Source organism: Notolabrus celidotus, chromosome 8, assembly GCF_009762535.1.
Source record: "Notolabrus celidotus isolate fNotCel1 chromosome 8, fNotCel1.pri, whole genome shotgun sequence".
NCBI lineage: Eukaryota > Metazoa > Chordata > Actinopteri > Labriformes > Labridae > Notolabrus > Notolabrus celidotus.
The window spans coordinates 20,980,054-20,998,825 of record NC_048279.1 but is presented as its reverse complement, the minus strand read 5'-3'; the positions used below and the strand labels follow the sequence as shown (position 1 = coordinate 20,998,825).

Genomic DNA, 18,772 nt, shown 5'->3' with positions numbered 1-18,772 from the left:
GAAGACAGACTTTGGTGATAGGTCTGTTCAGGAACCCAGTCTTAGTCCTGATCCGAAGCTGACGTACAAGTCCTCTTCTGTCAATGATGACCTCCACAACTTTTCCAGTAATCCAGGAGTTCCTAGGCGCCATATCATCCACAATGATCACAATGTCTCCTGGAGTGAAGTTGCGTCTGATGTTTGTCCACTTTTGTCTTTCCTGGAGTTGAGGAAGATATTCCTTTGTCCATCTTTTCCAGAATAAGTCCGACATGTATTGTACTTGTCTCCATCTGCGTTGCGCATAGACGTCCTCCTTTGCAAAGATTCCTGGTGGTAGGGATGGCGCTGATTTAAGAAGCAGAAGGTGGTTGGGGGTGAGTGCCTCAAGGTCGTTAGGATCTGTGGAAGCCTTGGTGATGGGGCGACTGTTGAGGATAGCTTCAACTTCACAAAACACTGTCTGGAGTCCCTCCTCGTCGAGGCTTTGCACAGACAGAGTAGAATTTAGTACCTTTCTCACTGATCTTATCAGTCTTTCCCACACACCTCCATGGTGTGAGCCAGCAGGGGGGTGGAAGATCCATTTTATCCCCTTTTGAAGGAGTGTATCATGGATTTTCCCATGATTCCAGCTTTCAATTGCTTCCTTCAACTCGCGCTGAGCTCCCACAAAATTGGTGCCATTGTCTGACCGCAGTTCTTTCACCTGTCCACGTCTTGCTTTAAAACGTCTCAGAGCATTGATAAATGAGTCAGTGTCCAGAGATGATGCCACTTCGATGTGAACAGCTCTTATGGCCAAACAAGTGAAAATGACGCCGTAGCGTTTAACAACAGTCCGTCCACGTTTCACTCCAAAAGGTCCAAAATAATCCACTCCAACATACGTAAAGGGGGGTTCATCTGGTGACACTCTATCCAGGGGCAAGTCTGCCATCTGCTGTTGACCTGGGGTAGCATTCAAACGCCGACAAACAACACATTTAGAAAGGATTCTTCTTATGGACACAGTGGCACCAGGAATCCAATACTTCTGTCGCAACCTGGACAACATGTGGTTGCGGCCGCCATGACCAACTTGTTCATGGACATGTCGCAGAATGAGATCCGAGACATGTAAATCTTTGGCCAGAATGACGGGGTGTTTCATCTCTTCTGGCATTGCTGCTCTGCTGAGTCTGCCACCAACTCTTAGAACACCATTCTCCAGCACTGGGTTAAGTTTATGAATGGGACTTGTCTTCTTTACATTCATTCCTTTTTCCAAGTTTGAAATCTCATCTGCAAACTTCTTCTGACAGAAGCAGATGATGTCCATTTCAGCCTCTGCTAATTCTTCGACTGTTAGACCTACGCTTTCTTTAGCCTTTGATCCTCTTCCGTCCTTCAGTAGCAAATCTCCCTGTTTGCTATGTTGATTAAGTTGAGCTTGTTTCCTTTTCCTAGAGCGGTACAACAGAAGTCTTTTGAGTCTCAACATCCAAGCCACTGCCCTTTTCAGGTGAGTCCATGATGAGTAGTAGTGGATGAAGTGAGTCGTTGGGTCTGTATGTTCTGAAATGATCCGAATAGCGTTCACTGTTGTGTTTCTGATTTCTGAATCCTCTGGTGAAATTTCTCCCAGTCTGTCTGGATGTTGAGGCCATTCCTCCACAGGTCGAAGAAGAAACTGAGGCCCAGATGTCCAGGTTTCTTTCTTCAGGAAAGTCTTGACTGACAAACCACGAGAAGCCATGTCTGCTGGATTTATAGCTGTTTCAATATATCTCCATTGTTGTGCACGTGAAACCTCAGTGATTTGTGCAATCCTGTTTGCCACAAAAGTTCTGAACCTTGTTGTGTTGTTGTTGATGTATTTGAGAACAGAGGTGCTGTCAGTCCAAAATACAGAGTTAGCGAGTTCCATCTGCAGTTCTTTTCTCAACATTCTGTCCATTCTGCTCGCCATGGTAGCAGCAGTCAATTCCATACGGGGAATGGTAACTGGCTTTAATGGAGCCACTCTTGCTTTTCCTATCACAAATCCACAATGTACCTGGCCATGATTGTCGTGCTGCAACAGGTAACTTACAGTCCCGTATCCATCCTCACATGCATCTGCAAAGTGGTGAAGCTGAGCAGAGGTGATGGTTCCGTAGTCTGATGGTTTAAAGCATCTGTGTACTGTGAAATTTTCCAGGTTTTGAAGGTCCTGAATCCAGTTTGTCCAATCTTGTGCAATGACATCTGGTACAACATCATCCCAACCAATCCTTTTCCTACACAAAGTTTGCAGGATCCTTTTGGCATTTAACACAACAGGGGCAAGCATTCCAAGAGGATCATACACAGAACTGACTGTAGACAGAATTCCTCTTCTGGTGATAGGTCGGTCTTTCAAAGTGATTCTAAACTTGAAGACATCCGATTGTACACACCATTGTACACCCAGTACCCTCTCCACAGGAAGATTGTCACAATCCAAATCAAGATTTTTAATCTCCTTAGCTCTCTCTGTTTCTGGTATGGCAATCAACACATAACGACTGTTGCTGACCCACTTGGTCAGTACAAAGCCTCCCTTGGAGCAGATTGCTCGAAGTTCAGTGTACAGAGCGATTGCTTCTTGCTCTGAAGCTGCTGAGGTCAAGCAGTCATCAACGTAAAAGTTGTTCATGATGGTTTTTACAGCATGAGGGCTGAACTGCTCCACATTGTCCTCAGCACATTTCCTTAGGGCAAAGTTAGCCACACTTGGGGATGAAGTTGCTCCAAATAGATGCACTGTCATCCTGTACTCTTCCATGTTCTTTGTATAGTCACCATCAGGCCACCAGAAGAATCTCAACAAATCCCGATCTTCAGTTGGTACCTTCACCTGATGGAACATAGCTTCAATGTCAGCTGTGATGACAACAGGTTCTTTTCGAAATCTAGCCAAGACTCCAATCAGTGAGCTAGTCAGGTCTGGTCCCTGTAGAAGCTGAGAGTTCAGAGACACTCCCTGAAATGAAGCTCCACAGTCAAATACAACACGAAGCTTTAGCTTTTGAGGATGGTAAACCCCATGGTGTGGTAGATACCATTTCTTGCCATCGATTCGTTCCAAGATGTTGTCTGGTACTTTCTCTGCATATCCTTTGGATAGCATGTCTGACATGAAGTTTTTGTATTCCAGAAGAAAAGATGGATCCTTTTTGAAACGTTTCTTCAGGTTCAGTGTCCTCTGTTCAGCCACATGTCTATTGTCTGGCATGTGTACGGTTTTGTCCTTTAAAGGAAGTCCAATGCAAAAATGACCACCCACAAGCTTTGCAGATTTCGAAACCGAATCCATGAACTGCTGGTCTTCTTTTGAAGGTTCATGTTCATCTTTAACACATTCTGGAAAATCAGTCTTAAACTGCTGTTCCCACAGCTCATCCAATTTCAACAACGATATCCTGTTTACAGTAATGGTTGGAAGCTCACAACCATTATCAGGTTGTCCTCCCAATGGTCCATTAACTGTCCATCCAAGAATTGTTTTTACAGCATAAGGTCCATTACCCACACTCCTGATGACCTCAAGTGGTTCCTGGGCCTTTGGAACATCCGAGCCAATCAACATCTCAATTTCAGAGTCAATTTCAGGTAAGTCAACATTTCTCAGATAAGGCCATTGGTCAATGTCCTTTTGACATGGAATATTTCCTTTATGCACAGGCATGGATTTCTGACTGTAAATACATGGGATTTCACAAAACTCATTGTTGCCAAGCTCAGCAACATCCAAACCTGAAACAATGCAGGTATCAACGACTTTCTTCTGACCCATGGTTCTCAGAAGAATCTTTGATCTTCGGCCTTGAAGATGAAGCTTATTCATCAGCCCCACTGTGCAGAATGATGCAGTACTTCCTGGGTCAAGAAAAGCATAGGTATGCACAATTGTGTTTCCCTTTCTGGCCTTGACTTGCACAGGCACTATCGAGAGCTTGCAGCTGTCCTCACCGGCCCCAGTGACTCCACTAGTCTGTACTGATGGTACGGCACCGTCCTCGGTAGCTGTCTTCCTTCCTGTTTGCATTTCCATTTTACGGTTGTGTATATGCAACATGCTGGGGTGCTTTAAGCCACATTCTTTGCAGCTCAGTCGCTTCCTGCAGTCTCTGCTGATGTGCCCTCTGCACAGACAGCCGAAACAAACACCATTCTCTCGAAGGAAAGCGATCTTCTCGTTGTGTGCCTTCCTTTCCAATGAAAAACACACATCCAAATCGTGTCCCCTTTTGCAAAACAAACATCCTTTCAAAGCGGGCAAACTCTCCTTTTCTGTACCTTCTTTTTCGGTTTTCCTTTCGGCAACTGACACAGTGGTGGCAAAGATACTTCCCTTTGACTTATACTGAGGTTGTGATCTTGTCTTTCTTATATCCTTGCTTGATGTAGGAGTGTCTTTTATGTCTCCAAATACTGGATCTGTCAGAATCTTTATTTGTCTTTCAAGGAAATCCACCAAGTCCCTAAAGGTGGCTCTGTGCTTCCGTTTCTCTTGTAAGTCACAGGCCACTGTTCTCCATTTATCTCTGAGCCGGTACGGCAGCTTCCTAATCACATGTAGCATGTTGGAAGGAAGATCAAGTTCAGACATATATTCAAGTTCCTCCATAGCATTGCAGCATCCTCTCATAAACAATGTATACGCTTGAAGAGCCTTTGTGTCGTCAGGTTTAATCGATGACCATAAAAGAGCTTTCTCAATTTGTGCTGAAGCTATCTTGTGCTCATTTCCAAAGTGCTCCTGGAGTAAAGACTTAGCCTTGCTGTATCCTCTCTCCGAAGTCATGTGTATGCAACTCCTTACAAGATCCCTTGGCTGTCCTCTTGTGTATTGTTCCAAATAATAAAGACAGTCTCGAGGGTTAGGGTTCTTGCTTTCAATGCTGTATTCAAACGATTTAATGAAGGTCTGATATTGAAGTGGGTCACCATCATAAACTTGAATTTCTTTCTTGGGCATGGAAGAAAGACACTGTTGCTGGATCAATAAAGCGGTGATTTCATTTTGTTTTTCCATAACTGTGAATATACTGTTTTGTTCATTGTTTCCTGCAGCAGGTATTGTAGTTGGTGGTGTTGCGGCTTGAGCTTCTGGATTTCTGATGCTTTGTTGGTGGGTCAAGGGTACAGAGGTAAGTGTCTGAATTTGTGTTATGGCTTTGTTTGTGGTTGTTACTGAAGTCCGTAAATTATTATCACTGTGGTTTTGTTGAAGTTGTCCATTTGGTTTGTTAGCCGTTTTTTGTAGTCCATTGTGATCCATTTCAATGAGAGTTATTTTCTTGTCCTGTTGTCCTTTTTCGAAATAAGAAGTCATTCCATCTGAAAGTTTGGATATTTTACTGTGAACGCCAGATCCTTTTGATGCTCCAAGTATTTTCATTCTTGCCATTGTAGCAGCGATGTTAGCATCCATCTCTAACTGTTCTTTTTTCCTCCTCAGCTGCTCCTCCTGCTCTTCGAGGTTGTGTTTGTCTTGAAGGTGTTTTTGTCGAACCATGAGTGCAGCCATTTCTGCTTCGGCCATTATGCGTGCTGATGAAGTGCTTGAAACTTTTGAGCTTGAACCAGAAGAACATTTGCTTTTTCTGCTGCCAATATTTGAAACACTGTCACATGGTTGAATTTCATCCTGTTGTTCAAGGTCTGATGTTGCTTTAATGTTTGGTTGAGAAAAGGGGGTGTCATGTTGAGGAATCATTTCTTTTATTTCGGCAAGTGCCTCCTCAGGTGAGATGAGTGAAGTGTCTGCTTTTCCAGCCATGGGTAAAACTGTGGCTACATATTCTGTTTCTAGCCAGGGGTGTCCAGTATCCAAAAGCCATTGTTTCACATCCTCAACAAAGTTCGTTTTGGTTTTAGTTACCCGTTTAAACCAGTCATTTTGAGTTTCTTGTTCCTCCGTTGGAAGCAATACAAAAACTGATTCATGTGCAATTCTTGCATTTTCATAATTCTGAATAATTTTTCCAAGTTTTGTTTGCACATCCTTTGCATTTTCATCCTTTTGCATCAAGTCTTTGATTTCATGTGTGAGTCCTTTAATTTTTTTCACGTTTGATTGACGTTCCTTTTGGAGTGTAATGATTTTGCAAGACAGCGCTTTGGCTGTGAGCTTCACCGTTCTCCTCTCCTCCATACCATCACACACGTCACTTTTTCCACTCATTTTGTCATTTTCCAACATTCACATTCCGTTGAAAACACATTGCAGCAGATGACATCAAAGCACAGGTAAACCGCATCCACAATAGCGCACCAACAACGCGCTCTCCAGCTGATCAGCACAGCAGCGTCTGCGCTCCACAAAACACACAATCCACAGCGTGTTCCACAACAAAACAGCACAAAAACTCCGCCGATCACGGCAAACAGAGCATCCACACACAAAAGCCAAAACACGTCCCCAATGGACAAGCGGCAGCCGTTCCAAACTGCGTACAAACTTTTCACAACATACACAAAGGAATACGGCGGGCCTACCGCTTCAGAAGGCTCTGTGGCTCTGCTGTCAATCAGCGAGTTTTCCGCTGCGGCTGCAGTCAAACGTGTCCTCTCACTTCAGCGTCCATCCTTTCCAAAGTGTCCGCGTTCCAATCCATGCTGAAGGAAGAGTGGTCCAGTGTTCCAAGAGTGTCCATCCAGTGATCCGGGTTATTTTTTGTTGACTAAATGAAGCGGCTCAGTTTGTACGGTGCCGCAGAGACTAAATGGGGTTGTGTTTGCGACGCGTCTTGCCATTAAATCAAAATCAAAGTTCAAAGTATGTTTACTATTTATTATCAAACACTCAAAACAAATCAATATCAAAAAAGGTTCGAAACAAACAATGAAAATGACGATGACGGTGGCGGTGGCGATGGCGATCAACAAAAAATACTCAACCCCACTCACCCTCTATGTGTGTGCCCCACCCCCAACTGAACAGGTAGATAAAAGGTAAACCACACCCATGAACCCCAAACCGGAAATGAAGTAAGCAATAAAAAAAGGAAATAATCATGGTTAACGAATAACATAGAAAATCAACATTATGGCCCCTACAATGCCCTTGTTTCAACTGGTTTGAAACATGTTGCTGGCATAACATTTAAAATGAGCATAAATTTTCATTAAACAATAACATTTTGCAGTTTCAACTTCTCAGATTTTGTTGCGGCACTATATTTAATATATTAAAGGCTTTAAATGATTTGCAAACCATCATATTCTGTTTTTATCCAATTTTACATAGCTTCACAACTCTTATGGAATTGGAGTTGTATTTTTAAAGAATCCAATTCAACTGTAATGGTTGGGGCCGCTATAATGTAGTCAAAGATTTGAAATGTTACTGTTGTTTATGGAAGTTCTTCAAAAGAGTTATGCATTTTACAAGGCTTTTACATTTTTCAAATACTTTTAACTTTGTTCATAAGAGTTTTGTTGAATACACTTATAATGCAGTTAGTTATTTTTTAAATCTACGGTGTATTACATATTTTCATAGATGTATTTTATATTTTCCATACATGCCATATTTGCAATATTGAGCAAATATTACATGTATTTAGTGAAAGGAAACACTTTCAAAATAAGTAATCGTTTACTACTTATGTAGTCAATTGAAATGGCATTTTTTTTAAAGATTTCACTGCAAGAAAACATGAAAAAATACCTATAAAATACACCAGCATTTGGGCTGAATACATAACACATCTTGTTGGATTAAATTATCCCGTCATGTAGCTGATCCTAATATGACCCAGCAGTGCAGGTTGGGTTGTTTTTGATCCAGCCTTTTTGGAGTGTAATTTGATATTTTACGCATAATAACTCACTTTCTATTTTTCAATACGCAAGTAAGGAGACTGCCCACAACTAAAGTTTTGTCTATTTCTGTGAGATCAAGAAAAACAAAACTCATACACTTTTAATCCGTGTATATCTAATATATGCTTTTTGCACATATTTTAGCTAAATGTGAAAAGGTGGCGCTGTTTTCAAAGCAAAATGCCAGTCCTTGAACGCCATGACACATAACAGTTTTCATCTGAGCAGATCGCCCTACGACCGGACAGCTCCGTGGTGCTGAAACTCCGGTTCGAAAAATGCGTTTTTACTCTAAAGCGCTCAAGTATACTCCGGAATAGTTTGACGTATCATGTATGGGATCGAAGCAGTCACATCAATGGTCAGTATTGCCTAAAATTGGATTTGTATCGTTTAAAGAGCTATTCACGCGCACGCAAAAAAATGGGACGCTTTGTAACAATGGAGCCTTGCAAAAGGTACGTGCTTCTCGCTGTTCTTGCCACTTGGATTGGTAGAATATCGTCTTCAGTGACTCACTATTCAATACCCGAAGAAATGAAAGAAGGATCCGTAGTTGCAAACATTGCCACCGATCTTGGCTTGGATGTTAAAACACTGATTCAGCGAAAGATGCGGCTTGACATCATTTCAAATAAGAAATATCTTGATGTGAACAAAGAGACTGGTGAACTATACGTTGTGGAGAAGATTGACAGAGAATATATTTGTCCTACAAAATCGTCAGCGTCCTGTTATCTAAGACTGGAGGTAATACTTGACAGTCCAGTAAGAATTTTTAACATAGAGGTAGAAATTCTGGATATAAATGACAACGCCCCTCAGTTTAGAAGAGACGTCATACATCTAGACGTCTCTGAAGCTACACCAAAGGGTGAGAGATTCTCTCTCAGTAATGCAGTTGATCCCGATGTTGGAGCTAATTCAGTGAAAACATATCGTCTAAGTGAAAGTGAACATTTTAATATAGAGGTTCAGACTGTAAGGGAGGGATCAAGGTTTGCTGAATTGATCTTAACAGAGGCCTTAGATCGAGAGCAGAAAGCTGTTCATAATTTGATACTAACAGCTGTAGATGGAGGGACACCTGCCCGGTCTGGAACTGCAAGAGTTATTGTTCGTGTTTTAGATACAAACGATAACGCACCTACTTTTGACAAAGCCAGTTATACTATAAAAATTGTTGAAAACTCTCCCATAGGGAGTCTTGTTATTCATCTGAATGCTACAGACTTAGATGAGGGATCAAACTCTGATGTAACTTACGCATACAGTTTATATACGTCAGAGAAAACACAGGAAACATTTCACCTGAATCCTTCCACTGGTGAAATCACTGTTAAAGGAATGTTAAATTATGAAGACTTCAGGATTTATGATATGGAAGTTATAGCGACCGACAAAGGAGCCAACAGTTTGTCAGGACAGTGTACCATAAAGATCCTGGTAGAGGACATGAACGACAACCATCCAGAAATATCTATTAAATCATTTCAGAGTCCAGTCAATGAAAACATAGAGTTAGACACAGTGATCGCTGTAGTCAGTGTGAGTGATAAAGACTCTGGTGATAATGGAGTGGTTGATCTTCATATTCCAGATAAGATGCCTTTCAAACTGAGAGAGTCCTCTGATAACTATTATGAATTAGTGGTGTCAGAGCCGTTAGACCGTGAGAAAGTCCCAGAATATGACATCACCTTCACGGTGACAGACAGAGGCTCTCCTCCTTTATCTGACAATGAAACTATGACGTTAGAGCTGCTTGATGACAATGACAATGTCCCAAAGTTCCCTCAGTCATTTTATACCATACGTGTGATGGAGAATAACGCACCTGGAGCCCTGCTCAGCTCCCTCACGGCCTTTGACCCTGACCTCCATGAAAACCAGTATCTCGTTTATTTCATCCTGGAGAAGGAGATAGCCAACACTTCCATGTCCATGCTGTTCTCCATCAATCCAGAGAACGGCAATCTTTACGCACTGAAAACTTTTGACTATGAGATCGAGAAGGAGTTTCTTTTCCACATCGAGGCCAGAGACTCTGGCTCTCCTCCGCTCAGCAGTAACGTCACGGTCCACATCATCATTGTGGACCAGAACGACAACGCACCGGTCATTGTGTCTCCGTGGCGCGCGCACGGCTCGGTGGTGGAGGAGAAGATCCCCAGGTCCACCGATAAAGGCTCTCTAGTTTCCAAAGTGATAGCCTTGGACACAGACTCTGTGCACAACTCAAGGATTACATACCAGTTTCTGCAGGTGACTGACGCCACCTTGTTCAGTCTGGACCAGTACAACGGAGAGATCCGGACTATGAGGATGTTCAGCTACAGAGACCCGCGACACCTCAGACTGGTTGTTGTTGCCAAGGACAACGGGCAGCCCGCTCTGTCCGCTACAGTCACCATCAAGCTGTCCACGGTGGAGACTGCTGTGAAGACCTACTCTGACATGACTGAGGAGCCTCTAGGATACGACATCTTCTCAGACCTCAACCTGTATCTGGTCATCGGTCTGGGCTCGGTGTCGTTTCTCCTGCTCATCACCATACTGGTCACCATCGTGCTCAAGTGTCAGAAAAGCAACCACAGCAAAGCGGCTCCTCCCTGCAGGAACAGTGTGATCAGTGAGAGGAACTCCACCATCGCAGACTCCACTCTGGTCTCCAACGATGCCTACTGGTACAGTCTGTTTCTAGCAGAGACCAGGAAAGGAAAGATGGTGGTCAGACAGCCTGTGCCAAAGGGCTCCAGATACATCGTGTCCAGTCTACCGAGAGGAACAGGACTCACAGACAGTAGTGGCTCAGCAGCCTCCACTCTGCAGGTAAGATAGTAAAAAAAAATCATTTCAAAACGAAACTTTTATTAATTGCACATTATTCTTATTATCAGTTACTTGCCCAGGTTTTCAGGGGGTATATATTTGGAAAACGCTGAAAAAATATGTTTTAATTTGCATTCATGTAAATGTAGGATACATAATAATTTTTAAGAAACAACCGGAAAAGGTTTTTTCACCCTTAAGTTGATGAAATAAGAAATTTAAAAATATTTTAATTAATATTTGTGTAACACCACGTTTTTTTTAAAAGCTGCATAAAACCTGCAAAGCTTCAAATGTTCGTCCTCTTGCACGTTGCGTCGCTGTTTCCCAGTAAAACATTCTCCTCGCTGACTTTATCGGTACTTGTTTCGTGCAGAGACAGAACGAGTTGCGACTACGGCAGGGTGAACAGCTCCTGGTGCTGAAAAGGATTCTATCATTTCTTTCACATACATTTGTGACAATCAAACTTTTTCTCAATCATACACGTTTTGAATTCACAAAAGCTTTAATTTTTTACCGATGTACCCGTTTTGACTCGTTGAAGATGGATCATTTAATTAGCGGTGTAGCAATGCGAGCGCACATCACTGGAAATTCGTGGAGAAGGTACGTTTACACGCTGTTGTGTTTAGGAACGCTTGTTAACTCTGTCATATCCGTCACACATTATTCTGTTCCAGAAGAATTGGAGGAAGGCTCGGTTGTTGCCAATTTAGCTTCCGATTTGGGTTTAGACCCGAAGACCCTGAGTAGGCGGAAGATGCGGCTGGACATTATATCAAGCAAAAGATATCTGGATGTGAACAAAGAAACAGGGGAGCTTTATATCGTAGAAAGGATAGACAGAGAGTATCTCTGTTCCATCAAGACAACAACATGTTTCCTAAAAATGGAGGCTATTGTTGAAAACCCACAAAGAATATTTTACATTGAAATTGAAATAACGGATATCAATGACAACGCTCCTCATTTTCGTCGAGACACCATTAACTTAGACATTATAGAATCAACCCAAGCTGGTGAGAGATTCTCTGTTAACAATGCAGTTGACCCAGATCTCGGATCAAATTCCGTAAAAACATACTTTCTAAACGAAAATGAGCACTTTGATATTGAGATTCAAACTGGAAGGGACGGATCCAAATTTGCTGATTTAATATTAAAGAAGGGGTTAGACCGAGAAAAGCAAGCTGTACACAGTTTAATACTAACTGCTGTAGATGGTGGAGTCCCTACTCGCACTGGCACAGCCAGTATTATTGTTCGTGTGCTAGACACTAATGACAACGCCCCAATATTCATAAAAGACAATTATAATGTAAATATAACGGAAAATTCTCCAGTTGGGACACTTGTCATTAAACTGAATGCGTCAGATTTGGACGAAGGGACTAATGCAAAGATCGAATATACATATAGTCTGTACACATCAGAAAAAACCCAAGGAACATTTTATCTGAATCCTTCAACTGGTGAAATCACTGTTAAAGGAATGTTAAATTATGAAGACTTTAGGATTTATGATATGGAAGTTATAGCGACCGACAAAGGAGCCAACAGTTTGTCAGGACAGTGTTCCATAAAGATCCTGGTAGAGGACATGAACGACAACCATCCAGAAATATCTATTAAATCATTTCAGAGTCCAGTCAATGAAAACATAGAGTTAGACACAGTGATCGCTGTAGTCAGTGTGAGTGATAAAGACTCTGGTGATAATGGAGTGGTTGATCTTCATATTCCAGATAAGATGCCTTTCAAACTGAGAGAGTCCTCTGATAACTATTATGAATTAGTGGTGTCAGAGCCGTTAGACCGTGAGAAGGTTCCTGAATATGACATCACCTTCACGGTGACAGACAGAGGCTCTCATCCTTTATCTGACAATGAAACTATGACATTAGAGCTGCTGGATGTCAATGACAATGTCCCAAAGTTCCCTCAGTCATTTTATACCATACCTGTGATGGAGAATAACGCACCTGGAGCCCTGCTCAGCTCCCTCACTGCCTTTGACCCTGACCTCCATGAGAACCAGTATCTCGTTTATTTCATCCTGGAGAAGGAGATAGCCAACACCTCCATGTCCATGCTGTTCTCCATCAATCCAGAGAACGGCAATCTTTACGCACTGAAAACTTTTGACTATGAGATCGAGAAGGAGTTTCTTTTCCACATCGAGGCCAGAGACTCTGGCTCTCCTCCGCTCAGCAGTAACGTCACGGTCCACATCATCATTGTGGACCAGAACGACAACGCACCGGTCATTGTGTCTCCGTGGCGCGCTCACGGCTCTGTGGTGGAGGAGAAGATCCCCAGGTCCACCGATAAAGGCTCTTTAGTTTCCAAAGTGATAGCCTTGGACACAGACTCTGTACACAATTCAAGGATTACATACCAGTTTCTGCAGGTGACTGACGCCACCTTGTTCAGTCTGGACCAGTACAACGGAGAGATCCGGACTATGAGGATGTTCAGCTACAGAGACCCGCGACACCTCAGACTGGTTGTTGTTGCCAAAGACAACGGGCAGCCCGCTCTGTCCGCTACAGTCACCATCAAGCTGTCCACGGTGGAGACTGCTGTGAAGACCTACTCTGACATGACTGAGGAGCCTCTAGGATACGACATCTTCTCAGACCTCAACCTGTATCTGGTCATCGGTCTGGGCTCGGTGTCGTTTCTCCTGCTCATCACCATACTGGTCACCATCGTGCTCAAGTGTCAGAAAAGCGGGCCCAGCAAAGCGGCTCCTCCCTGCAGGAACAGTGTGATCAGTGAGAGGAACTCCACCATCGCAGACTCCACTCTGGTCTCCAACGATGCCTACTGGTACAGTCTGTTTCTAGCAGAGACCAGGAAAGGAAAGATGGAGGTCAGGCAGCCTGTGCCAAAGGGCTCCAGATACATCGTGTCCAGCCTACCGAGAGGAACAGGACTCACAGACAGTAGTGGCTCAGCAGCCTCCACTCTGCAGGTATGACAAAATTAGTTAATTTTACAAAAGTTGCACAAAAATATGTATCGTAAGTTACTATAAGGTTCACCTATGGACGACTATAACAGTCATTAACTTCTTAGGTGACAAAACTTAAGATCTCAAATAGTCATTGCACTTATTTTACTTTGACATGCTTTAAACGTGTGTCGCGACTTTAAATGTAATAAGGAAGATTCATCCGACGCGTTAATCTTACTTTAGCATAATGCAAGTTTGATTTAATTTATTTGTCATATAATTCTATAAATTCGGCACATTTTCTCTGGAGTCCTGAAAAATATTTTATTCATATTAGCAACATACTTTTGTTATTTCAGCGTGGATATTCATCCCTGCATTCTGTATTAAACCAGCGCATCGTGTCCGAAATGGGACGCATCGATTATTAAATACAAACGTAATATTTATAGCAATCAGTACTTATAACCAAATAGTTGTTAGTGATTTCCTCGAGTGCTTTGCATCTGTTTTACGCACAGAAGACCGTGCGTAGTAGTCAAGGAAACTACTTTTACGCACGTCCGTCTTTGCCTGAAACCAATGCCAAACACAACGAGAAGTATAATTTTTACACGCTTTGTCTTTCCAAGCTCATTATTAAGGAGAAAAAAGCAAAAACATCCTTGTAGAATTACAAAGTTCTTCTCAGATTCCCACACGCAAATCAGCCAATAACAGTTCAGAAACACTTCTTAAAATGATTACAAAAATATTTCCAATTCAATCAGAATTTGAACAAATGTTGATTATATTTTGCGTAAATGGATGATATTATTTATATTATACAGTTGCAACACCTCACACTTGACTACTTTCGTCGCTCCTCTCAAAGAAAACACACTCATTGATGAGGTCATCGCGTACATGGCAGTTCATTGGTGGAGGGGAAGTCAGACATTTTTGTAACGTGAACGTCACTCTTGGTATTAGTCTTAACAAACGTTTTCTCTTATACTCTGCACCATGTTTGTCCAGCCAACAAGAGGACAGTAATCCCCGTTGTAGCACGCTTAAATCTTTGGATTCAGTATCTTCACGATGGCGCATCACATTCACCAGATTTTCGGTAGGGGGTATGTTTCCGTGTTTCTCTTTCTGTCTGCAATAGTGAACACGGTTTTCACCGTCACCCATTACTCTGTTCCTGAAGAAATGGAGGAAGGATCTGTCGTCGCTAACTTAGCAACGGATTTGGGACTAGACGTGAGAACTCTGAAGGGAAGGAAAATGCGCGTAGATGTTGTTGGTAATAAAAAATACATCGACATCAACAAAGACACAGGAGAGCTGTTTATTTCGGAAAGAATAGACAGAGAGTTTTTATGCCCTTTAAAGACGAGTACATCATGCTTTCTCAAATTAGACGCTACGATGGAAAACCCTATTCGGATGTTTAATATTGAAGTGGAAATCACGGATATCAATGACAACGCTCCTCACTTTCGACGAGGGACAATGCATTTGGACATTTCAGAATCCAGCCCTGTTGGGGAGAGATTCTCTTTGAATAACGCTGCAGACCCGGATGTTGGAATGAACTCGGTGAAAAACTACCACCTGAGCTCGAGCGAACATTTCTCCATCGAGATTCAGACAGGGAGGGACGGGACAAAGTTTGCTGATTTAGTTCTGAAAAAAGCTTTAGACAGAGAGCAGCAGGCTGTTCATAATCTCATTCTCACTGCTGTGGACGGTGGAGTTCCCACGCGCACAGGCACAGCCAGCATCATTATTCGCGTACTTGATGTGAACGACAACGCCCCTTCGTTTGACAAAGACAAGTATTTAGTGGAGGTGATGGAAAACTCCCCGATTGGAAGTCTAGTTATCAAACTAAACGCCACTGATTTAGATGAGGGGTCTAATTCTGATATTGTTTACTCGTATAGTTTGTATACATCAGAGAGGACACAACAGATATTTAACTTGAATCCAGATAATGGTGAAATCAGAGTGAAAGAGATGATAAACTATGAAGACTTTAAGCTTTATGAAATGGAGGTTATAGCCAGTGATAAGGGTCCTAATTCTTTATCTGGACAGTGTAAACTGACAATACAGGTGACAGACATGAACGACAACCATCCAGAAATATCTATTAAATCATTTCAGAGTCCAGTCAATGAAAACATAGAGTTAGACACAGTGATAGCTGTAGTCAGTGTGAGTGATAAAGACTCTGGTGATAATGGAGTGGTTGATCTTCATATTCCAGATAAGATGCCTTTCAAACTGAGAGAGTCCTCTGATAACTATTATGAATTAGTGGTGTCAGAGCCGTTAGACCGTGAGAAAGTTCCTGAATATGACATCACCTTCACGGTGACAGACAGAGGCTCTCCTCCTTTATCTGACAATGAAACTATGACGTTAGAGTTGCTGGATGTCAATGACAATGTCCCACAGTTCCCTCAGTCATTTTATACCATACGTGTGATGGAGAATAACGCACCTGGAGCCCTGCTCAGCTCCCTCACGGCCTTTGACCCTGACCTCCATGAAAACCAGTATCTCGTTTATTTCATCCTGGAGAAGGAGATAGCCAACACCTCCATGTCCATGCTGTTCTCCATCAATCCAGAGAACGGCAATCTTTACGCACTGAAAACTTTTGACTATGAGATCGAGAAGGAGTTTCTTTTCCACATTGAGGCCAGAGACTCTGGCTCTCCTCCGCTCAGCAGTAATGTCACTGTCCACATCATCATTGTGGACCAGAACGACAACGCTCCGGTTATTGTGTCTCCGTGGCGTGCTCACGGCTCGGTGGTGGAGGAGAAGATCCCCAGGTCCACCGATAAAGGCTCTCTGGTTTCCAAAGTGATAGCTTTGGACACAGACTCTGTGCACAACTCAAGGATTACCTACCAGTTTCTGCAGGTGACTGATGCCACCTTGTTCAGTCTGGACCAGTACAACGGAGAGATCCGGACTATGAGGATGTTCAGCTACAGAGACCCGCGCCACCTCAGACTGGTTGTTGTTGCCAAGGACAACGGGCAGCCCGCTCTGTCTGCTACAGTCACCATCAAGCTGTCCACGGTGGAGACTGCTGTGAAAACCTACTCTGACATGACCGAGGAGCCTCTAGGGTATGACATCTTCTCAGACCTCAACCTGTATTTGGTCATCGGTCTGGGCTCGGTGTCGTTTCTCCTGCTCATCACCATACTGGTCACCATTGTGCTCAAGTGTCAGAAAAGCGGGCCCAGCAAAGCGGCTCCTCCCTGCAGGAACAGTGTGATCAGTGAGAGGAACTCCACCATCGCAGACTCCACTCTGGTCTCCAACGATGCCTACTGGTACAGTCTGTTTCTAGCAGAGACCAGGAAAGGAAAGATGGTGGTCAGACAGCCTGTGCCAAAGGGCTCCAGATACATCGTGTCCAGTCTACCGAGAGGAACAGGACTCACAGACAGTAGTGGCTCAGCAGCCTCCACACTGCAGGTATGACAAAATTAGTTAATTTTACAAAAGTTGCACAAAAAGATGTCTCATGAGTTACTGTCAGGTTCCCCTATGGGATACTTTAACAGTCATTAACTTCTTAGGTGACAAAACTTAAAAAGTTAAACTTTTGTTGACACTTATTTTGCGCAGATGTTTTGAAATACTTAAAAAGTTTGTCACTACTTTAAATGTAATGAAGAACATTGACAAGTCGGATAAATATCTCTTAAGTATAATACTAGTTGGATATTATTTAAATGTCACATAATTCTACAAGTTTCGTGAGAGGTGAAACATATTTGTATTATGCAATATACGTGTGTTACTTCAGCGTGGATAATTATCCCTGCCTTCTGTACTGAACTTACACATCTTGTTGGACATGAGGCATATCGAAAATTAAACACAACACATGATTTACAGCAATCAGTGATCACAACTAAATAGCTGATTGTGATTTCATCGAGTTTGCCATGGTTTTACGCACCGATGACAGTGCGTAATAGTCAAGGAAACTACTTTTACGCAGGGTCGCCTGTGCGTTAACCTAATGCCAAACATAACGGGAAAGGTATAAATATACACTTTGCATTTTCTAAATCTATATGGATGTGTCAAAATATATAAAGCTAAACATCATTGTAGAATTACGAAGTTCTTCTCAGATTCCCACAAATAAATCAGCCAATAACAGTTCAGAAATACTTCTTGAAATTATAACAAAAATATTTCCAATTCAATCAGAATTTGAACAAATGTTGATTATATTTTGCGTAAATGGATGATATTATTTATATTATACAGTTGCAACACCTCACACTTGACTACTTTCGTCGCTGCTCTCAAAGAAAACACACTCACCGATTGAGGTCATCGCGTACATAGGAGTTCATTGGTGGAGGGGAAGACAGACATTTTTGTAACGTGAACGTCATTCTTGGTATTAGTGTTAACAATCGTTCTCTCGTATACTCTGCATCCTGTTTGTCCAGCCAACAAGAGGACAGTATAATCCACGTTGTAGTACGCTTTAATCTTTGGACACAGTATCTTCACGATGGCGCATCACATTCACCAGATTTTCGGGAGAGGGTATGTTTCCGTGTTTCTCTTTCTGTCTGCAATACTGAACACGGTTTTCACCGTCACCCATTACTCTGTTCCTGAAGAAATGGAGGAAGAATCTGTCGTCGCTAACTTAGCAACGGATTTGGGACTAGACGTGAGAACTCTGAAGGGAAGGAAAATGCGCGTAGATGTTGTTGGAAACAAAAAATATCTCGACATCAACAAAGACACGGGGGAGCTGTTTATTTTGGAAAGGATAGACAGAGAGTTTTTATGCCCTTTAAAGACGTGCTTTCTCAGATTAGACGCTACGATAGAAAACCCTATTCGGATGTTTAATATTGAAGTGGAAATCACGGATATCAATGACAACGCTCCTCACTTTCGACGAGGGACAATGCATTTGGACATTTCAGAATCCAGCCCTGTTGGGGAGAGATTCTCTTTGAATAACGCTGCAGACCCGGATGTTGGAATGAACTCGGTGAAAAACTACCACCTGAGCTCGAGCGAACATTTCTCCATCGAGATTCAGACAGGGAGGGACGGGACAAAGTTTGCTGATTTAGTTCTGAAAAAAGCTTTAGACAGAGAGCAGCA

General features: G+C 42.6%; 1 protein-coding gene across 2 annotated transcripts in view; it reads left to right on the top strand.

Moving 5' to 3' along the window:
* The window catches only part of LOC117816794 (protocadherin beta-6-like), a 33,798-nt gene that overhangs the window by 5,592 nt on the left and 9,434 nt on the right, over positions 1–18,772 (top strand). Inside the window, exons 2-3 of one of the 2 annotated variants that reach the window (XM_034689116.1) lie at positions 10,084–10,650; positions 13,064–13,630. In XM_034689116.1, the coding sequence (XP_034545007.1) occupies positions 10,084–10,650; positions 13,064–13,630 (1,134 nt within the window). The remainder of the gene's footprint in view (positions 1–10,083; positions 10,651–13,063; positions 13,631–18,772) is intronic. The other variant, XM_034689117.1, reaches the window with a different exon arrangement.